The 23,554-nt window shown below is 38.5% G+C and overlaps 1 protein-coding gene, 1 long non-coding RNA gene and 1 other non-coding gene across 4 annotated transcripts; all 3 read right to left on the reverse strand.

The window, feature by feature from the left end:
- Positions 1–1,945: 1,945 nt before the first annotated feature.
- LOC132114034 (uncharacterized) lies at positions 1,946–3,514 on the reverse strand. The gene is made up of 4 exons (XR_009425243.1): positions 3,408–3,514; positions 2,994–3,048; positions 2,648–2,705; positions 1,946–2,103 (listed from the first exon to the last, which is right to left on the reverse strand). It is a non-coding gene; the product is annotated as an uncharacterized LOC132114034 (long non-coding RNA).
- Positions 2,766–2,962, reverse strand: LOC132114392 (small nucleolar RNA SNORA74). Its single transcript, XR_009425313.1, has one exon. It is a non-coding gene; the product is annotated as a small nucleolar RNA SNORA74 (small nucleolar RNA).
- A 4,897-nt stretch (positions 3,515–8,411) lies between the features above and the next one.
- Positions 8,412–23,143, reverse strand: LOC132114035 (disheveled-associated activator of morphogenesis 2-like). 2 transcript variants are annotated; one of them, XM_059522151.1, is made up of 12 exons: positions 23,030–23,143; positions 20,388–20,856; positions 19,863–19,924; positions 14,280–14,382; positions 12,933–13,018; positions 12,743–12,843; positions 12,477–12,547; positions 12,281–12,388; positions 12,079–12,149; positions 11,612–11,729; positions 11,372–11,536; positions 8,412–10,713 (listed from the first exon to the last, which is right to left on the reverse strand). In XM_059522151.1, the coding sequence occupies exons 2-12, from the start codon at positions 20,724–20,726 to the stop codon at positions 9,208–9,210; spliced, it is 2,730 nt and encodes a 909-aa protein (XP_059378134.1). In that variant the 5' UTR covers positions 20,727–20,856; positions 23,030–23,143; the 3' UTR covers positions 8,412–9,207. The 2 variants fall into 2 exon arrangements, with proteins under 2 accessions (XP_059378134.1, XP_059378133.1); XM_059522150.1 differs by having other exon boundaries at positions 22,900–23,084.
- Between the last annotated feature and the right edge of the window lie 411 nt (positions 23,144–23,554).

Consider the following 23,554-nt stretch of genomic DNA (forward strand, 5'->3'; position numbering starts at 1 on the left):
TGCATAACTCCTTATTCAGTAATCTTAAAGTACAGTGAAAAAAATCTGAACTAGCGATAAGATATACATACACTAGCGGTCAAAAGTATAGGAACAGTACGATTTTTTATGTTTTTTAAAAGTCTCTTCTGCTCACCAAAACTGCATTTATTTTTATCCAAAATACAGAAAAAGCAGTAATATTGTGAAATATTTTTACTATTTAGAATAACTGCTTTCTATTTGAATATATTTTAAAATTTAATTGATTCCTGATTGCAATGCTGTTTTCAGTGTCACGTGATCCTTCAGAAATCATTATAATATGCTGATTTGCTGCTCAAAAAACATTTATTATTATCAACATTTAAAACAGTCCAGTACATGTTTTTCAGGATTCGTTGATGAATAGAAAGATCAGTATTTAACTGAAAGAAAAATAAAAAGCCTGTAGTCAGTATATATATATTCTCCAATAATAAACCAAAATTTAATGCACTTCTCAATGAATTTCAGCAATATTTATAACTCTTTCTGTATTTACCAAAGCGAGGAAAACATCACTGTTTTTTAAAGATTACCATTGGCTTTTATTTGTATGTTTTTATTTATTGATTAATTTAACAATTAAAAACAAACAAAAAGGGACAGAACATACAGGCTATAACATACTACGATAAAGGTAGAGCATTATTCATCTGGTCACTAATTATCCCTGACTACAAAGTATTAGCCAAGATGGGAGCCACCTAAAGTGTTCAAGAGGATGCAGAAACACATTTCTAAAGGAAATTACAATGTTAGCTGGAACAAAGCTTAAAAGTACTCTCACTTCCCTTTATAAAGCTCATTATATAGATACAATTTAAAAAATGTCCCTAGGCCACTGACTCAGTGGAAACTTGATCTTGAACCACTGGAGTAAAACACAGCTTCTTAAGAAAGATTTTGGTAATAATTGTATATATTTTGTGTGGATACGTGTTAGATATTAATACATCCACATCTGCTTCTAAGATATTCAATAAAAACTCATTTTTAAGCCCCATTTTTTCCTCTCTGAGTCAGTTTCATAAGATTTCCCCAAGAGACTCAGATGCATGTGACCACACCACTTCCTCCGATTCAAGGCGGTTTTAAGGTATGCCAAGTTTACACTGCCCAGGTGTCATACAATCAGCTTTGCAGTGGCATTTAGATGTCTTTACTCTTTAATGTTGCTCAGAGGTGGCATAATTGCATCTACACAAAAACAACCATATGCTTTGATACTCTGAAACTTAAAATTATTCTGGCTTTAATACAGCATTACACAGAATTCTGAGCAGGCATGAAGCAGCCTTAACTTAGTTGTGTGATGTCTCATAGAGGGCATTTATTAGTCAATGCAAAGACATATAGTGGCAATACACCGGGAGGGAAACAAGCAGCCTTTTTTAATGGATGCAAAAGAAGGAGAGGCTTCTCCAGGCGGAATTATAATATATATAAAAAAACGGATTAATTTCAGACTGCTTTATTTTGAGTTTACAGAGTTAACAGATTACAGTACAGCTGATCAAACACCAGGCATGTTGTGTAAATACAATCAGCTAAAGGTTAACGACTCCTTGTTCAGAGACAATCATTAAGTGAAAACCATACTTCACAAAACAGTGACGAACACCGATCAAATATGAACACACGCACAGCCACTCTCACATATTGCACTGTAAATCCAGTAGAGGGAGACATCGTCCCAGTGTTCACTTCATTCTTACTCAAACCTGAGGCCTGGCAGGCAAGATGATACAGGAGGACTTTTAAGTGGGTTTACTTAAAAACCTGGGCTGAGACCTCAGGGAACGTTTTAAAACTTTGTTTCAAGTATTCAGACAAATAAAAATTGTATTCATATAGTTTTGTCCAGTGTTTTGAGAAAAAAAAAAAAAAAAAAAAAACCAAACCGAATGGGACAAGTCAAACATACAATCTCAGACATTCATCGTCTTAGTACAGCGGCCTCACGCTCAATGCTAGAACCTTTTTTTTTTTTATGTAAATGTTAACAGGGAGCGCTGATCACTTGACATTTGAAGGTCAGGAACAGAAAACTTGATTTCTGAAGATCTTCACACATCTTTCCTACAACAGAAAGAGGTGTCAAACAAATTACTACATTCAACTGTAAGTAGTGTAAATAAAGATAACAGTAAATAGTGTAGCAGGCTTCTTTGTCAGATTTTTGCAGACTGTCTCAACAAAAATCAGTGCCAACCCTGCATATGCTATTCCAAGATTAAAAGACATCACAGAGAAACGCTTCTGCTATGATGGTATCAACTTGGGTCACAACACTGAAGTTATTAAAGCTTACACACGACAGGATTATCTCCATGGACCTTTCAAACGCTCACTCAGTTACCTCACCCTGTAATAAAAATCATTAATTAAATTAACAAATCAAGTCAAAGTAATGTGGCCAATATATATATTAAAAAAAAAAAATTTTTTAAAGTGAAGCTGTGTGTTGAGTGGGTTTAGGTGGACGATTGCCTAATCATGAAATTGATGAATTTATGAATTGGAAAGTTAAAATACTTCTCTTTAGAGATCACATGTGTGGTGCTAGGGAAAACATTATTGGGGTTGGGGATAGAAAGGTTTAAAAGGTCAAAACTAACCTTACCTTGCATTAGTAACATTACGGTCCGTTGGGATCGAGGCATTTTGAGGTCTTGTGTGACCTGCAATAACAATCCTAGTCAGAAACTCAAGCCTGCAAATACAAGAAACACATCTGATCGAGTGTTCGCCCCCAGACTAGGCCTGCCTCATTGTGTGAGAACAGACCACTCTCAGGAGGCACGGCTCGACCGGTGCTGCACCGCAGGAGTCACTAAAACAGCCAAACCTGCAGGAGCACGCAGACAGCACCTTTCTCTTCCAGCAGAGTAACACTAGATCAGGCACGTACAGACCTGGGCAGCTGACTACCGCTGGACTCCAGAGACAGAGAGAAACTGCACACTTACATCAGAGCAGCTGGAGAGTCCTCATCTGGAGTGACTTCAGACCACATTCAGCCTCCTAAAACAAGAGCAGCATATATAAACACTGTACTTCAACAGCACGGAGGTTTGTGTGATGAAACGTTACATACGGGCAATTTAACTAACGTTACAAACATCAACAAACACGTTCATGACATGGACCACGGGATTAGAGTATAGACTATATAAAAACAGGTAACTTGTCGGTTTTAAATTAACGTTAGTTTTATCTCTGCAGCAAAATCAAACCAAACCGCCAAGGACACAGCCACGTGCCAAAACCCGAGTGCACCACTTAACATCTAATATTTCGACATCTTCAGATGGATTTGGACCAGATTAAAACACTTATTCTACAAGATGTACGCATCCATTTGTTGTTTTAGCAAATATTACCTTCTTGTAACCGCCGGACTTTCTCATATTTGTAAGATCTAACGCACTTCCGCTGCAACATCGTAGAAATGAGAGAGCGCGCACACTGGCGCGCCAGCATTTATAGCGCTGCCGCGAACGTGCTGACATCACGTGTGACGTCTGATTCGCGAACAAATCAATCTTATGAACTGAGTCTTTTTGATGACTCATTAAAACCGCCAATAAAACCTGTAGAAGAAGAAGATGACTCATTAGAATCGATTCGCAAATCGTTTGTTGCTCTCTCCGCTCATCCCTCGACCAAAGTTGGTTCGCATTAGCATCCTGCCTAAAAAATAATAAATAAAAACCCCTAAGAGAATAGGAAGAATAACCTCTCTAGATCACAGGATAGACAATACGGTTTCCTGTCTGCACGTTGTGATGACGTTGTAATTAACACTTAAAGTAATGTGAATAAATCATTTAATATTCCTCAGAGAGGAGGACCACAAACCTACTGATCCATTCCACTATTAGTCAGCTGCAAATATGTCTTGACCCCAGAAAAATTCTAACAAAACGTTTCTCAGTGGTTTACAGTAGTATCAAATGTACTTAAAAACATAATAAAAGTTTACCAAAGTTTGACTCCCAAGAAAGGCCCCGTTTTCAAAATGGCAGCCACCAGGTCCTTAAAATGACCATTACTCCTTTGTATTTCTCCTAGACCAGAAATATTGGTGCCTGATACATGTTTTGGCCATGTAATATACTAATTAGCATAGTTTAATGATAGATAAGTGATTACAAGTCCAATTATATATTAAAGCAATTGGTTATAAGCATATTTATGGGAAAAATATGTACAATTTCCCATGAATAAAGTACAGGATCATGTAAAAAAAAAAAAATGAATATCATGGAAAAGGTCTTTATTGTTTTGTAATTTAATTTAAAAAGCAAACTTTTTTATATTCTAGATCAGGGGTAGGCAAGTTCGGTCCTAGAGAGCCGCAGTCCTGCAGAGTTCAGCTTCAACCCTAATCAAACACACCTGAACAAGCTCATCAACGTCTTCAGGATTAATAAGGCTACAGGTAGGTAAAGGATTTTTTCAGGGTTGGAGCTGAACTCTGCAGGACTGCGGCTCTCTAGGACCGAACTTGCCTACCCCTCCCTGTTTTAGATTCATTGCACACAAACTGAAATATTTAAAGAGTTTTTTGTTTGAGTTCTGATGGTTACGACTTACAGCTTCAGTATCTCAAAAAATTAGAATATTTTCTCAAAGATCAATCAAAAAAAGATTTACAAAACAGAAATGTTCAAGATCTCCAAAGTAGGTTTAATTTATGCAATCAATACTTGGTTGGGACTCCTTTTAAAAATTACTGTCTGTGGCACTGCAGACACTGCTTATTGTGTTACTTAACCTTTTATTAGTTCATTGGCTTATATCCCTTTCCTGGTCTCGGGTTTTTTTTTTTTGTGTGTGTGTTTTTGTGGAGCTTTGTCCTGTCTAGTCTCGTGTGTTTGAGTTCCTGACCTGTCCCTGTGTGTCCTGCCCTGGTTCTACCTACCTGTCACTTGGTCTGTTTCAGAGTCAGTGGTCAACAAGTGTCTGAGCTCTGCTCTATGGTGCCTTGTGTGGTCTTCTTCATCAGCCTGGTTTTGCTGCCCCTTCTGTTGCCAAGTATTCTGCCAGTTGTTTCCTGAAGCTTTCCCAGTGGCCTCCCCTAGCTGTTCCTGTTTACTGTTGTGGTATCTTTTGTTCACTTCACTACCCACTTGTATCAGTCTGTTTTGTCAAAACCTTATTACCTCACACTGCAACTGGGTCCTCCCTCCTAGATCCCTGACATAGGTGCCAAATTCCTGCTGCAAAATTAAATATGCATCTCCATTAAGCTTGTCAGCACATGGAAGCATAAAGTGCTACAAAATCTCCTGATTGATGGCTGCATTGACTTTGGACTTGATAAAACATAATGAACCAACACAGGCAGACGTCACGGCACTCAAATCATCACTGACTTCAGAAACTTCACACTGGACTTTGGATTCTGTGCCTCTCCAGTCTTCCTCCAGACCTTGATTTCCAAATTAAATGCAAAATTTACTTTCATCTGAAGAGCGGGCTGTGAACCACTGAGCAACAGTCCAGTTCTTTTCCTCCTTATCCCAGGTGAAATGCTTCTGATGTTTTTTTTCTGGTTCAGAAGTGGCTTGGAATGTGACAGCTGTAGCCCTTTTCTTGAAGATGTCTGAGCGTGATGACTCTTGATGCGTTGACTCCGGCTTCAGTCCACTCCTTGTGAAGCTCTCCCAAGTTCTTGAATCTGCTTTTCCTGACAATCTTCCCAAGTCTGTGGTCATCCCTGTTGCAACTTTTCCTACCACACTTTTTCCTTTCAGTCAACTTTCTATAAATATATTTTGATACAGAACTCTGTGAACAGCTAGTTCTTTCAGCAATGACCATCTGTGGTTTACCCTCCTTGTGGAGGATGTTGATGATTGTCTTCTGGACAACTGTCAAGTCAGTAGTCTTTCCCATAATTGTGGTTGCATGTTCTGAACTAGCCCAGGAGGTACCCAGTATTTATACTCATAATTAATAAAACTAATCAAGCTCAAAATGGAGTATTCAAATTTTTTGAGATACTGAATTTTTTTTATTTTCCTAAGCTGTAAGTCGTAACAAACAGAATTAAAACAAAAAACCTCTTGAAATATTTCTGTTTGTGTGCAATGAATCTAGAACATTCAAAAAAGTTTACTTTTTTGAATTACATTACAAAAAATAAAGAACTTTTTTTAAGTAGTCAAGGATGAATTTTGTTTGAGAAAAATGGTATACACTGTGCAGCCAACAACATTACAATGAGTCAAGCAATATCAAATGTCAGTATTCTCTTCTACCATCTTCTGAATTGCTGAAAATTGTGAATTTAGTTTTGTTGGGTTTAGTATAATGCCACCTTTATACTCAAAAACATCTATAGAGGATGCATTACATGTATTACCTTATTAAAATTGAAATGAGTGACCATTTTAGAGGTTTCACACAGGCTAATACAGGGTTGTTTATGATCAAAGTTATACAACTCCAATTTAAGTTACTTTTGGGTGCAATAACTTTTACATCGAATGTAAAGTCTGTGGTTTAGCAAAAAAACAGGTACTGAGTAAGAGTTACATGACATAGGCTAAATTGTTTACATCTCTGGTTCTCCCCAAACAATGATAAAACCTTGCAGTATTCTCACAAAATCATGTATTTCATAAGTATGTAATCATGTCAGTGCAATTTAGAGAAGTCCAATGGATTCATAGACCCAGAAAACATGGGGTTAGACACCAAGATTACTTGACTGAGTCAAAAGTAATAGTTCTAGTGGTCGAACTTTGGTAAACTTTTAGTGTTATTAAGGACACCTAATACTACAAAAAACAGCTGAGAAACCTTTTGTCAGAATTCTTTTAGGGTTAGGTGTTTTATTTTCATATATGCAGCCGCCTATATACCTTTCTTTGACTAATTCTGAGACATTTTTGCACTTTCAGCTTCTGTAATTTAACATAACCTTTAATCAGATTTTAATGGAATTATCAAGTTTTTTTATTTAAAAAAGGAAACATGCATATGGTTCCGTGTGATTGACACTATAAGGACGATTCAGTGGACAAAAAAAGTCCTCATTGCTTTTAATAATCTAGGACAGTTCACTTTGAAGCCTGTTATCATCACAGTTTTTGCAGTGAATGAATGATTGAGAGAGGACAAAAGGGAGAGATGCAGTGTGTGTGTGTGTGTGTAAAAAATGTCTTCTTGCCAGTTCCATTTAATAGTTAAGAAAGAGATGAATGAAGAGGGAAAAAGTATATTGTAGTATGTAGGCCTATATAGCCTACTGTACAAAGTATGCAAATTATGTTATAAAATAATTCCTAAATGAGCTATTATTAAAATGTATAGTGTACAGCACACAGTACAGTGGGTGCCATACTGTATCCCACAATGCAGTGCATGACTTATCCTTCCATATTCCAAAAAACAGCTGACATGAAGGTTGTCACAGTAATGTGACTCCTATCAGTCACCATGAAATGACTTTTTTGAGTGACACATACTGAGCAAATAAACATATTTGTTATGACATGAGTGAATACTTGTTTGCATAATGCAAGAGCATCTTATATATCATTAATAAATTGTATTTGAGTTCAGTGAGGTCTAATGCCTCTAACATGCATATTATGTTTTGACCTTTCTAGAAGTTTGGTTCCATTTACCACAGAATAATGATGTCATTGACAGAGACTGATCAAACCAGCAAATGCATGTGGATACACAGACAGACAGCAGTGGTGCAGACATTGCCTTTCCCAAGAGTTCTGGCAACATTATGTCCTATAAAAGGATCGTTCCCACTGAGACCCCAAGTCTAGCATCTTTTCCTTTTCCCGTTTCCCACTGTTCAGCTGGGGATTCTCGACCATGCCTGAATCATCACCATGGCAACATTTACAAGTTGGGAGTGACTGTGTCAAGAGAAGGGGATGAGAGATCAGGGGCCTTCGAGTGCAACCGAGGGCCACAAAATAATGAGGACTACAAAATAAGAGGGAGTTTCAGGACCTTTTGGTTCATTGTCAAAGTCATTGACCGAGCGAGAACAATAAAAACTATCCAAAAGAACATTCAACGTACCACCACTAAACTTCACAAAAGTAGCATTTTATATGTACTTTCATCCGACCCATCCAAGTGCACACACACAGCAGTGAGTAGTGAACACACACACACACACACACACCCAGAGCAGTGGGCAACCATTGTTTCTGGAGCGTCCGAGGAGCAGTTGGGTGTTCGGTGCCTCACCTCAGTCATGGTATTGCTATAACCTTTATTATATTAGCCAGCATTAATTTAATGTTGAATAGCTGTTTGCAAGGCTCACAAAACTATTATTTACTACTAGGAGATGCATTTGAAAATGTCAGATAGAATATCTAAACACAGCCTTGCAGAAAGAATAACAGTGAATTCATCATTTATTTTAAATTCTCATTATTTACAAATGCAAACATTACAAATGGCAGCTGTTTTTGATTCTGTTAATTTAACATTTCATATAAACAAAACACACAATTACAGCAGATTACCACAAACACTGTTTCTGCCAGCATTAAATCTCTCTCATCTGTAAAGTGCATCAGAGTTGAAGGAACACAACATGTACAACACCTCACACCATTTACTTCAAAATATTTGCTTTGGGATTTATTTGAATTATTACATGCATGATTTTAACTTAAGTTCTGAATCATTATTTTGTACCTGTAACTCAAGTAAACAGTCAATTTGACCTGAGGGCAAGGTAAAATCAATATCCCACGTGACATGAGTGTTCAGTCACTTACTGGGGTCTGTTTGACTGTGGCTGCTCTATTCATTTTCGACATTCACAAACAAAACACATATTGAAAGAAAGTTCTGGCAGGAACCCTTCTGATGTGCGCTGTTACCTGCACAGAGCACTCGAGTGTTCAGAGGTAGAGCTAAAGACAGTGCTGGATGAGACCGTTTCCATCAAAGTCTTGAAATGGGAGGCGAAACTCTCGGTGACCTGAATCGGCGAAGAGCTCTGAAAGTAGCAGTCAGGATCCATTACAGTGCCCTGCAGACTGTCAATTCTGGGCAGATCCCAGTGAATGGCTCCTTTATTTACTGGCAAGTTGACGGTTCACACAAAAAACCGTGACATCTGCCAACTAAAGTCATGTATTAAATTAGTTTTTGCCATGTCATAAACGCAGATAGTATCAGATATTATCTCCATGTGGGTTGGGCAGCAGGTTTGGTAATTTTCTGCCCGGGGATTCTGGTGCCCGAGGTCTTGGTTGTCTTTGCTTTGGCTGCACTTATGATGGCCGTGCGGATTGTCTTCGCAGTCGTAACAGCGGTGGGAGAAGGAATGGTGTGGAGAGTCTGAAATTCAGAGTTGGGCGCAAGCCGTTTGGGCACACGAAGTGGCGAGCCCCTTACAAACTGCTCCTTATCCTGGGTCAACTTCTCAGTAGCATTATCTTTGTGTTTCCCTGTATCACACGAGAGGTTTACCTTCTGGGGCACACTACCACTGCGTTTGAGTTCATTTTGAACGGCAGCGAAGCGAGTCGCTAGCGATGTGCGAATGGACTTGGGGTGTGTAGGGGAAGGACGGGACACATGACTAGCTGATAAGCCATCGGCAGGAGTGGGTTCTGCCTTAGTGCGCACTCTTGGGACCCAGCTGCTATTGGAGGGCCCTCCTCGTTGTACCAGCAGTCTTTTGGTTGGTCCTCGAGTAGGTGTCTTTACCAGACGGGAATCATGCGGTGAGTTTGCACCATCTCGCTCCTCAGCTTCCCGCTCTTTCTTCCATTTGGAGCAGTGATTGGTGGCTGGCCGTGTAACAGTTGGAGAAAGGCTCCCGTAGGAGCGTAGGCCCCTCACTAGTGTGTGGCACTCCAGCTTCTCTCCAATCCCAGTTTGAACGTGTTGTCTTTCTGGGCTACAGGGCTCCTGGGATAGAGGAGGACTATCTCCAGAGGGAGATGATGCACTTGGCCACGTCTCTCTTGACAGACTAGCGGCCGTTTTGACTTCTGACTGTGGTGTTACTCCCTTTCGAGGTGGAGACTGTTTTCCATTAACACAATCTTTATTCTTAGTATCCGCCGAGGTATCGGCCTCTATCTGCGTCAGCCTTTCAGAGGTGTCTTGAACCAGTTTCTCAACTTTCAAAACTTTGTTAGGGGATAGTCCTGTGAGCGGCGAGACATTCACTGCCCCATGCTGATGTGACGTGATACTTGTTGTCCCCAAAGCAACAAAAGCATTATCGCCAGGGACTGTCCTTGTACTCAAGCTAGAATGGCTTTTCATAGCATTTGAGGAAGCCATTGCATCTGTGCTTAAATGCTGAATTTGTTTGAACTTATTTATCCCTTGTTTAGTTGCCTCAGGGTCTGCATCATTCTTCTGAAGTGAATTTCTAAGCTCCGAGTCTCTGCAGAGATTTAGAACATGAAAGTTTCCACCCTCTGATTCACAGTGCTGTTGGTTATTAGATTTCATATTTCTCTCGCCGGAGCGCAGAAAGTACTGCGAGAGCCTGCGCAGGCTGCGGCGGCTCCCCGTGTAACTCAAACTCCTCTGCAGCGCGTGCTCCAGGTCAGAAGACTCCTGCTCCGCGTCCAGTCCGGTGCACAGAGCCAAAGATCGACGCTTTTCCATATTCTCACGCTCACGTGCCAGACGCCGCTGCTCTTGTAATTCCCTCTCAGTGTTCTCCTGATAGGAAACAAATATGAACAAATCATGTACGTGTGATTTTAATTTCCATAAATCAGTTTAAACCAGCCATTTTAATGAACTAATTCACATATTTATGCCATCACTTAAAATTTCCATGGAAGCCACTGGACATTTTTCTATGTAGCCTATAAAAAAAAATACATGGTGTATATTATACAAGTAAATATAGTGCACAATACCGCATACTATTGGATGGTGGATATTATTTATTAATTGCTTTTGTTTTGCCTTTTAACCTTTATTTTTGCCTATTTACATGCTTTTTATTGGCATTATCTGTAACTAGCGTTTTATCATATATTTTACTTTGTAAAAGAAGCTATACATTAAAAATGTTTAATTTAATGTTTGAATGAGTCTTTGGTTGAAATGATTCAATATGACTGGGATTCACAGATCAAATATAGTTGATGTTTTCCTGTTGTTTAGTAGAGAAAATGTACATATACAACAATATTATCAATCTATCCAAACAACTGAGCATCAGTTAAGTGGTTGCAATGAGTCACATTATCATGAAAAAAGTTAAATATTTTTGTAAGAACAGACTTTTGCAGCTGTAGTTTCAGGCAAGTACTTTTGAAATTTTAAACTTTATTTGGTTGTGGTAATTTTAAGAGACAGTGATGCTCACTAGCACGGCTCTTTGGAAGCGTTGGCAGAAGCAATGGAAGATATGACAGGCCTCCTCCAGTTTGAAGGACTTGTCATCTTCACAGAAGAAATCCACAAGTTCCTTACTGGTCCTCCTTAAGTTTTCCAGCTCATCCCGAGCTTCCTGCAGCCTCACTCCCGCAACCTGAATGAAGACATGATGAACTGAAAAGACACTTCAACATCCATGAATATGATTTCGGCATTAATAGGAACGAACCTCTAGAAATGTTCTTGTCTGCTGCTCGATTTCAGCATCAGCCTGAGCTCTGACTCGCAGTTCAGCGACTCTGCTTTGGAGTCGAGAAAGCTCCTCCACCACAGACTCTTCTGACAGCCTGAGCAAAAGAAGAGAAAAAACTTTTAGCGATTTAAGTTTTCCTTCTAATATTAAGCACTCAGGCACATGATGTCCTAAGTGCAATATTTGTGAAATATAAAAAAAATTAAAATAAAAAGACGCAATTTCACAAAATCAATGAAACCTGTGAATAATTAACATCAAAATGATGTCACAAAAATCAAAGCCCATCATTTTCTTCTACATTTCTCCACATTTTCTTCATTAATGTAAAATATTATTTTGATTTTGGTATGAAATGTGACTTAGTCATGATCCATTGATATTGTACTGGATTGGAAGCTTGGGGAATCTTAACACTGTTAAAAGTTTGTTTGCTTCCTGACCTTGAAGCTGGACCGACGTGACTCAAGCGACTGGGAAACATCAGCAAATCTTTATCCTTCTTCACAGCCTCCTTTAAGTGAGAAAACATTTTATTATCCAGTCCTACTGATTCCATTCTACCACGATAACCACATCAGCTTCGTTTACTTTAATTTAATCTATTAAAGCATGGCTCGTTACACATTTACCGGTGACACTTACCATGGCGACAAAATGGAGGAGGTTCATGCCTGGTTTGTTGGCTTTGGTGTCGGCCAATTTGAGTAAAGAGGAAATCCTGAATCCTGCAGCATTCCCAGCATAACCACCCTGAGAGCACAAGAGACCTTAGACTGACTTCCAACTAGGAGATTTTGCCAGTAAGTGTTGATGCCTAAGCATCAGATAAAACACTTACAGCGTTCATGTAGTTTCCCGCCTTGAGCACCAGTCGCAGGATGTAGTGAAGCTCCGGGCAGCTCAGCAGCTCTGCACAAACAACACATGAGCATCAACCACATCAGTGAAACACTCCATCAGGATCCACTTACACCATCACAAACCAGAACAAAACTCCATGAAAGGCTCAGATCTCAGATACTTTGTGGCTCGCACGTAAACTTAATTTAGGAGATGAGCTAAAGCTTTCAGGTCCAAACAAATCAAGAGACAGGAAGTTTTTACCTCGAGCCGCCTCCCGCAGACATCTAGCTGCAACACAGAGAGAGGTCACCACGGGGTCAAACTCCTGCTGGAGGATCATGACTTCCAGACGCATGCGAAAACTAGAGAGGATGATGATGATTATAATAATGAGCGAACAGTGAAAAACTATGACGTGTTTATATTGGAGCATTTAGTCCTGAACTCTTACCTGGGTAACTTCACCAGTAAGAGAATGAAGAGATCCGGTTCTGCCAGTAAATTATGGTCACCGCTGAACTTTTTCAATCTGGCCTCCTGGACAAAAAGAAACACAAATACAAAGTAGATTTATATGTGATGATTAATACTGCACAGTGTATCCTAGGGTCGCACAGTGCATCGGTAATGCAGAAGTATAGATACTAAAGGCAATACCAATATTAGATCCATTGGTTATAACCAATGCCGTCAACTTTGTTTGTCTGATTGGAGTGAGATTTTGATGACATGGAGTGAATCACTGCACTTATTTCTCTTCTGAGCTCCATCTGTTTCATGCATGTCTTTGAATTTAAAGCCTACTCCTTATTACTAGTACAAGAGTAATGCAAGTTATATGCTTTTAAAACACAGAGGCATTTTCTTCTGTAAATGTTTCTTCTTTCTTCTGTAAATGTTTCTTCTTCTTTTTCTACTGTAAATGACAGATTGCTTCCGCCACTATGAACATATTCAACTAATCGACATTTATCACCTGCCAGAGTGGCCTGTGCATCTCTGAGTATTTATGTATTCATTTATATAAACTCAGCAAAAAAAGAAATGTCCCTTTTTCAGGATACTGTATTTTAAAGATAATTTAGTCAAATCCAAGTAAACTTTACAGATGCACCTGTGGAACAGCTAAGACACGGTTTACTGGTGGCAGGTAATTAAGATATCAGTAATATCTTAGGACCTTAAAGAGACCTTCTTACTGAAAAGCACTGAAGGAAAGATGCCCAAGGTCCAGGAGAACATGCCACAGTCCTACTGCAGTAAGCATTAGGACTGATTATGTGGCCAGTGCTATAAAATAGACATCACTTTGACAGTCACCTCTGATAAACTGCTCTTAATGTGTATCATGAAAAGCACTATACATGTAAAATATTCAATGCAACTTTTAATATTGTTCAGGGACTCTTTCAGTTTGTCACATGCCTGTGAAACTTGTTCAGTTTGTCTCAGTGGTTTAAATTATGTTAAAACAAACATTTACACATGATAAGAAATTAGCTGGAAATAAAAGTAGAATTTGAGAGGACATTCTTTTTTTTACTGAGTATATAGTAAATTTGGTTTCATTTGAATATGGATACAGCTGGAAGTGCTGTTTAGAAGAGTGTAAATGTATGCTGCATACCATGCTCTCAAAAACACAATATAAATGACAGTTTCTGAACAGGAGATCATGCAGAGTAAACCGAAGATTTCAAACAAGCACCATCACGTCAAATTCCTTTTAATATGAACCAGACTGAAAGGACAGATGTGTCTGTTTCTGTGAAGCGTGGTCTCAGAGAGGAGACAATACCTCTTCATTATCAGGCAGCAGCTTGCAGAGCTCTGCCAGTTTCTCGGCTCCGTAACGCTCTCCGGCCCCTCGTCTCACATCCTCCACAATCTCCCTAGCAGCACTGAAGGAAGAGGAAACACTGAGAATTACATCACTTTTAAGCAAAAAAAAAAAAAAAAAAAAAATTCAACAAAAAATACTTTGCCACTTGATTGAAAATTATTATTATTATTTTATTTTTATTTTTTTAAGTACTTCAATTTAAACTAAGCCAAAATGAGAAATGCTGCTTTGGCAACAAGCTGAATGTTTTCATATTTTATTTTAATAAATTTTATTTTTTTTAACTGCAATAAATTAGTTAATAATAAAAACACTGGTACACATGTATGAAATTACAATGGATGTTATGGGGCCCTTTCAGTTTTGGTGTCTATAGGATTGTAGTGTGAAAATCTATTGTGAATACTATGTTTATTAGATCCTGTACCCACTAAATTACTTAAAGTTGTTACCTGTAGCAGAAGAACCACTTCTCAATATCATTAACTCGTCATTATCTTTAGGTCACGACCCAAAACCATTCAAGCTTGCAGTTATTAAGCCTCTCATTAAGAAACCACAACTAGATCCTAGTGAACTGGCAAATTATAGGCCTATTTCAAATCTTCCGCCTGTCTAAAATTTAAAAAAAAGAAAGTTGTGTCTGCTCAATTGTGCCCCTTCCTGCAAAAACAAAATGACCTGTATGAAGAATTTCAGTCAGTTTTCAGGCCCCACCATAGCACAGAAACGGCATTTGTTAAAATTTCTAATTACTTGGTTCTTGTGTCAGATCAAGGCTGACACAAACTCAAGATTAGTTTTACTTGATCTTAGTGCTGCGTTCGACACCATAGATCATGACATACTCAAAGATCGATTACAAAACTATACAGGTATTCAATGGCAGGCTCTAAGATGGTTTAGATCCTACCTGTCCGATCTCTACCATTTTGTTTACTTAAATGGGGTGTCATCTCATTTATCATCAGTAAAATATGGAGTGCCACAAGGATCCGTCCTAGGTCCCCTTCTATTTTCAATATACATGTTGCCCCTTGGTAATATTATTAGAAAATACGGGATTAGTTTCCACTGTTATGCTGATGATAGGATACTCAACTATACATCTCAACAAAACCAGATGAAACTTCTAAATTATCTAAGCTAACAAAGCCTGTTAAAAATGTAAAAGATTGGATGACCAATGACCAAAAGACATATTACTTATTGGACCAAAAAAAAAAAAAACAGTATACAGAATCTCGTAGATTATAATTTGCAGCTAGACGGATGTACTGTTACTTCCTCTACAGTCAGAAATCTGGGTGTTATATTAGACAGCAACTTGTATTTTGAAAACCATATTTCCCATGTTACAAAAACTGCAGTCTTCCATCTTAGAAACATTGCCAAGCTACATGTTATCTGTTTCTGATGCAGAAAAGCTAGTTCATGCATTCATGACCTCTAGACTGGACTATTGTAATGCACTTCTAGGTGGTTGTCCTGCTGCTTCAATAAACAAGCTACAAGTAGTCCAAAATGCAGCAGCTAGAGTCCTTACCAGGTCAAGAAAATATGATCACATTACCCCAATTCTACAGTCTCTGCAGTGGCTATACCTACTAAGTTACAAATTATTATAAATTACCTATAAGGCCTAACTAGCCTTCTACCATGTTACAACCCATCACGCACCCTAAGGTCACAAAACGCTGGACTTTTGGTAGTTCCTAGGATAGCAAAGTCCACTAAAGGAAGTAGAGCTTTTTCAAATTTGGCTCCCAAACTCTGGAATAGCCCTCCTGATAATGTTCAGGGTTCAAACACTCTGTTTAAATCTAGATAAAAAACATCTCTTTCACCAAGCATTCAAATAATGCATCTCATAATCTTGTACTGCAGTTATATCTGATCAAATGCACATTATTATTATTTAGCTTTTGTTAAACAAATAAATTTTGCTTGGTAGGAACAGCAGCTATGCTAATTATGTCTCTATTTGTTTCTCTGTTTTACTACGGGGTTTATATCCCGTGGTAACTAGGATTTACACAAGCTCCAGTCTGGATCCAGAACACCTGAGAAGAGATGATGCTTACCCTGAATCAACAACAGAACTACCATATTTTGATATAAGTTTGATTCCATCATGTAATAATTGCAGTTAATAGTGCTCATCGTCTGTTTATGTCTTTAATTGATTTCTGCCTTTAATTGATAAGCGACTACTAAACATTTTAGAAACTTAATTTTCTGTAAAGTTGCTTTGCAACGATTTGGATCATGAAAAGAGCTGTACAAATAAACTTGAATTGAATGGACAGAGAAAGGTCAAATAGTGATTTTAATACACTAACATTCATATTGTTTATATTTTGTGGTAATACTTGTAAAATACTGTTTACCTTGCCCCCAGACTTTCATTATAAATGCATTACTGTAAACGTGATTTATTTTGTCTCTCTTTCTCCCTCTCTCTCGCTCTATGAAGAATACATTTTCTGTGGTGTTCAGCTTACAGAAATTTTGTATCTGGACAGAGTTTTGAATGTCATTGACATAATGAGGTCATAGTTGCTAGTCAATCCAGCTTCACTTGGTTCCTCAGGCCAGAGGAAAGAAAGGACACACACACGTCAAGCCCACAGCTGGTTCTTTTGCTTGAATCAAAAGAAGCTTAACAAGACCACACTGTTCTATGTTTTTCTTTATGACCTAATTGTTAATATCAGAGAATACGGAAGGCTCTTGCGGGTTCCTCAGGCCTAAAAAAAAAAAAAGTTTGGTTCCGGTTGGTTGTCAGTTGAGGTCATTGGTCGGTAGGGATTTATTTTTTTATTTTTTATTTTATTTTTTTTCTCCAGTGGCAGTTTTACACACACACACACACACACACACACACACACACACACACACACACACACACACACACACGCGCGCGCTGATTTTAAATGTGTGTACCGGTACTTTTACGACAGTGATTCTGTATTCCCGTTTAAAGTCTGTTGTTGCCATAGACACGCAAAACGCACACACACACACAAAAAGCCTTCGCGGGAGTTTGACAGGCGATCTCATAGTAGATTAACATGGAGGATTTGAACTTGAAAAACGGAGTGTACAGACATCTTTTTGTAGTCAAACAACATTCTTTGTTATGTTCATTTGGCACCCTGCAGTTCATCCTCACTTGCGTGCTTTAAACACACGAGCGCTGACCGACAAACAAACCCAAAGTGAGTCTATGGGGTCAGGCACCTGGCAGCTCTTATGTGAGGAGTATGTGCTTGTGCTGCTGCCAGTAAAGTGAGGTTACACTTTCAGAAGGACCCAAGGAGTTGAGAGCGCTCCTCTGAGAAACTCCTGCTCCGAGCACCTACACACCACACGTGATGTTCCCTCCTGCAGTCCAGGCAATTAATGCCAATGAGGCCACAGGACAATGGCAGAAAAACAGAGAAAAAGTGAAGCTGACACAGACTCAGGATTACTGGCAGAGCAAACAAGAGGCTGTTCTGCCAAAAACATGAGCACGCTGTAACTGGAATCCATGTGTACGTGCACCTCTAAATACTACAGTCTGCCATTTCCCACTTAATCACAGTGAAGTTATGTTGAATGTAAGAAAATATGGGAATTATGAACTAACCAAAAGCTATTCTCAAACTTTAAGCAGTATTTAAAGAGTTCACATACATAGTGGATATGCATATGCATATTTGAAAGAACATTTCCAGTATGGACTGATGATTATTACAGCACTTTCACATGCTAACTTATCGGTTAGCTTAAAAAAAAACCCACAAGCGGCCCATATATCGATCTCACAAACATGTGAGCGAAACCGAAATAGATTAAAACCATTTTTTTTCTCCAGTGGCAGTTTTACACACACACACACACACACACGCGCGCGCGCTGATTTTAAATGTGTGTACCGGTACTTTTACGACAGTGATTCTGTATTCCCGTTTAAAGTCTGTTGTTGCCATAGACACGCAAAACGCACACACACACACAAAAAGCCTTCGCGGGAGTTTGACAGGCGATCTCATAGTAGATTAACATGGAGGATTTGAACTTGAAAAACGGAGTGTACAGACATCTTTTTGTAGTCAAACAACATTCTTTGTTATGTTCATTATGTGGTTTATTTGATTTTGATGCTATAAATTAACTAGAAGCAAGAGACGATCAGTTAGTTTTAACTGATGATCTAACTTACAGCGATCTGTTCGACACATTCAAGAGCCACAAAACGGTATTTATTGTTTACATTTCTTTAAAAAATGACCACATTTGAAAGGTGAAATAACCAAATGAGACTTTGTTTCATATGAAAAGTAAGCAGGTAATGTTAATGTCCTGTCTGTCAGCATGTTGTCAGTGCCCTCTCTGTTCCACGATATATTGTTTACTCCCCCCTCCCCCCGTGTTTCTCTTAATGTTACGATTTCCAAACCTTAAGTTATAGCTCACTTTAGGAATTGACAGTTAAAGGGTTTTGATGCAATACTTAATGGTTTTTAACGGATTACTTAAGTGTAAAACAGCATTTAAAGGAAACTGTAATTTAATTAACGATGTGTGAAAGACCGTTCTTCCCCAGTCTCATAAAATAAATTTGGGTCGCACATAAATTGACAGGGTCGGTCGGAAACCGGAACCAAACAAATTTTTTTTTAGGCCTCATTGAGTGCGAAATGAAAAAATGAAAAGGTACGCTGGTCTATGGCAACAAAGACCTGCTTTGGCCACAGCTGAGCATAATTCATACTACTACACTTCAAAAGTGCGCGTTTACACACAGGCAAATGTGTTTGTCTGCAGAAGCACTTCTCTGTAATTCCTCGACATGTTCTGACAGATATCAGTCCCATGGAAGAGCTTTTCAAACTTAAATGGGCACTGATGCACATATATTTACTCAGCAAGCAAGTGCAGACATGAAAAACAACCCATTTGCATAAAGCAAAGACCATTGCACTATAAGGGAAAAATAATGATTTATGGTTTATGATTTTCTTGTATGAGCTGCTTTCACTCTGTAACACTGGAAACACCTGAATCGGAATTGACATATTTAATCTTTGCGCAAATTTTGGAAAGTCACTGCAGAGATCAGGTTTCAATTCTCATCACGGCTCATTTGGCTAAAAAGCAGGTGTGACCTTTAACCACCTTCACTGCCCGTCAAACCCAGCTGTTCTGACAGGACAGCATCTTTTTAAAACTTGTCACCATGTCCTTTTTCATTCACACATCCATCCTCCATCTGAGAGCAATCAACAGCTCAAAAATAAACACAGCCTGTCTAAAGTGTTAAGATGCTACCTCTAGGACACCTTCACTTCCTGTCTGAAACAAATGGGACGTGACTGCCCCTCTTTTTAAAACAGCCAATAAAGAGGTCTATAGAAACAGGGTGGCCAATATAATGTATATTAACACATTTACTTCATTCTTTGTCGATAAATGACCAAATATTATCTTTACAATTGGCCCGACTGAAATATACGGTTCATAACTAGTTAAAATTAAACCAAAACTTACATTTTCAACTGCCGCAGAAATATCCCAACATTCATGCTTCGTTTTGAGTCGAGCAGCGTAACCTGCGAATACAATTTAACGTAATCAGCACACAAAAGTGACCGCTTAGTTTAAACGAAACAATATAAGTTGTTTAAAAGTCTTCATTAACCATGCTGTAAATATTGAAAAAAAAGATGCAGCTTACACATTTAAAGAATACATTGCATTCAACAATAAGTAAAGACAATAGTTAAACACATGCAGATGGCGGTCTTCATTAGCAATGCCGTTTTTCAGCATCTTGAGCCATAAGCGAGTGAAATTAAAAGTTTATCTTTCATAAAACTCTAATCTATTCTATTCTTGTGCTCCATTCAACCGTTTATGAACACAAACATGTCCTGTGTCTGAAAGTTATCAGATGGTCATGACCTTAAAAGCAACAACACAGCACCTTCATAAGACCAAGTTCATGTTAAAAATATATAGAGTACATTCTTAGCTCCATCCATGTGATGGATAATGAAAAAAACGTGCTCTTACTTTGTCCACACTCGTCTCTTGTGGAGACCCGCACTGCCGTAGACTACGCCTGAAGCTGCTGACCCGGTCGGGCTTGACAGACTCTTTTTGCCCGAAGAGCTCATCCAAAGAGCTCAGGTCAATGGAGAGCTCGCGGTCCTCATCCAGAGAGCCGCTCCACACGCTCTCACGGCCCTCCACACGCTCTTTGGGGATGCGCTCCCAGTTGAGGTTGCGAAGCCGGTGTTTATGTCCAGAGTCGGCCAGGGTCAGACCGCTGGCTGAGACCGGCAGAGGAGGAGGAGGAGGAGGAGGAGGAGGAGGGGGGATCGAGGGCGGCGGGACAGGGATGGTGGCCATGAAGTTCACTTCCTGTTCTTGGGTGTCACCAAAGAACGTTCCATTAAAGTTGAAGACTTTAGTTTCCAGACGAATGGTAAACCACAGATGAAGAGTCACTGTCCAGTCTCCTCACGGTTGTGATGCATATCTGCAGCAGGAAACAAGAGACTGAAACAACTTTCACACGCCAAACAAATATATGAGAATTAAAATCTAGATAAACTAGCCAACACTAAATAGCTTGAGACTAATCTAGAATTAGTTGTAAAACTACAACAAATAGCTGTATATTTGCATATACACACATCATCATTTAAAAGTTTGGGGTTGGTAAGATTTTTTTTTTTTTTTAAGTCTCTTATGCTCACAAATGCTTTGTTTATTTGATCAAAATAAAAAATATTAAAAATAGTAATATTGTAAAATATAGCTACAATTTAAAATAACTGTTCTCAGTTTTAATATATTACTTTTTTCTTTTTTTGATGTGATGATACAGAGGAGTTTTCAGCATCATTATTCTAGTCTTCAGCGTCACATGATCCTTCAGAAATCATTCAGATTTGCTGATTTGGTTCTCAGTAAACATTTATCATCAACCGAACAAATGTGACAGTAAATGCATTCATAATGGTATAAAAGATTTCCATTTTCAAATAATGACTGCTCTATTGAACTTTATATTCATCAACAAATCTAGAAAAAAGTCTGTTTCCACAAAATATTAAGCAGAAAAAAATTGATTGATTTCTTTCAGCACATAAAAAGATTAGTACTGCGTACATACATTAACCCAAAAATAAAAAAGCAAAGAAGAAAAACGTCCTGTTTAACAAGAGCCAAGCTGATCACACCTCCAATAGCATGGCCAGATGGCACCCTGCAGTTCATCCTCACTTGCGTGCTTTAAACACACGAGCGCTGACCGACAAACAAACCCAAAGTGAGTCTATGGGGTCAGGCACCTGGCAGCTCTTATGTGAGGAGTATGTGCTTGTGCTGCTGCCAGTAAAGTGAGGTTACACTTTCAGAAGGACCCAAGGAGTTGAGAGCGCTCCTCTGAGAAACTCCTGCTCCGAGCACCTACACACCACACGTGATGTTCCCTCCTGCAGTCCAGACAATTAATGCCAATGAGGCCACAGGACAATGGCAGAAAAACAGAGAAAAAGTGAAGCTGACACAGACTCAGGATTACTGGCAGAGCAAACAAGAGGCTGTTCTGCCAAAAACATGAGCACGCTGTAACTGGAATCCATGTGTACGTGCACCTCTAAATACTACAGTCTGCACCATTTCCCACTTAATCACAGTGAAGTTATGTTGAATGTAAGAAAATATGGGAATTATGAACTAACCAAAAGCTATTCTCAAACTTTAAGCAGTATTTAAAGAGTTCACATGCATAGTGGATATGCATATGCATATTTGAAAGAACATTTCCAGTATGGACTGATGATTATTACAGCACTTTCACATGCTAACTTATCGGTTAGATTAAAAAGCCCCACAAGCGGCCCATATACCGATCTCACAAACATGTGAGCGAAACCGAAATAGATTAAAACCAACCAATGGAGTGAAACTTGACTTTCTTGGCTAGAGACACTAGAAACGCGAACGCGCACCGGATGCATTCACTTTTACTCGCTACTTTTTAATTATTTTCAGTGCCACCTGAGCGCGCTCTATCAAACCTTTGTTTCTAAAAAAAACCTAAAAACTAAACAAAACAAACACACACACACACACACACACACACACACATATATATATATATATATATGATAAAATCGGCAACAAAAAGCATGCTTTACATTTTCTACGCCGACAATTTAGTTCAATAAAACTTTTAATAGTCGCTTTTTGAGAAACTTTAAGAAAGTCTTGGAAAGTTGCAGTCGTCCTCGTAATATTTCCTTATTAAACCCTGTTATTTTGAAACATCCCAGAAAATAAACCTCTCCAGTAGAAATGAGTAGAACTGAAACACTTGTTTCCTAAACAAGAGAGGAATTTGCAATTAGTGTCGACCTGCCTTAAAATAAATTAAGATGGCAAAGACACGAATAGGGAATACTGATCGATAATGCCAGTACAAATACAAACCCTATAAACTCAATTAGAAAAGGTCAGTTAAGTAGTGAACGGTGCAGTGGAACGAGAGAAGCACAAATAAAACAGTACTTACGTTTCACTTCAAATCCTTACGCATGCGAACCAATTTAGAACAAAATAAAAAAAGAGATAAAAGAATTCCCCGTCCACTGTGAGAGATTCTCACGCGTGTCTGTGAGCAGAAAACAACGGCAAACACTCACTGAACAACGGGGCGTCCCGTTAACACACTCAGTCTACTGAAGCAAAACTCCCAAACTTTCGGTGCGCTCTCTAAGCACGCGCACGCGCACGCGCACGCGGGAGATTACCAATCCTACAGAGCCTACTAAGGGAACGTCTTATCTCATGAATATTAATTACGTAACGGCTCGCTCGGCTAACTGATCTAACACCTTTTTATTATATTTTTTTGTATATCTATTAGATCTAGCAGAAAGTACACACTAGTAAGTAGTGGATAGTCCTACTAAATAGTAAAAATTCCTACATACATATATATATATATATATATATATATATATATATATATATATATATATATATATATATATATATATATATATATATATATATACAGTATATAAATTGTTACTAAACGGTCTAGGAAATTATTTCAGCAACCTCAACGTGACCTAATTAATATTCATATGCTAGGCCTTCTCCTTAGTAGGATTCTTATTTCACTACCAAAAAGAAAAAAAATTATAATCTTTAAATTATGTTGT

The sequence above is a fragment of the Carassius carassius genome, chromosome 33, assembly GCF_963082965.1.
Source record: "Carassius carassius chromosome 33, fCarCar2.1, whole genome shotgun sequence".
NCBI lineage: Eukaryota > Metazoa > Chordata > Actinopteri > Cypriniformes > Cyprinidae > Carassius > Carassius carassius.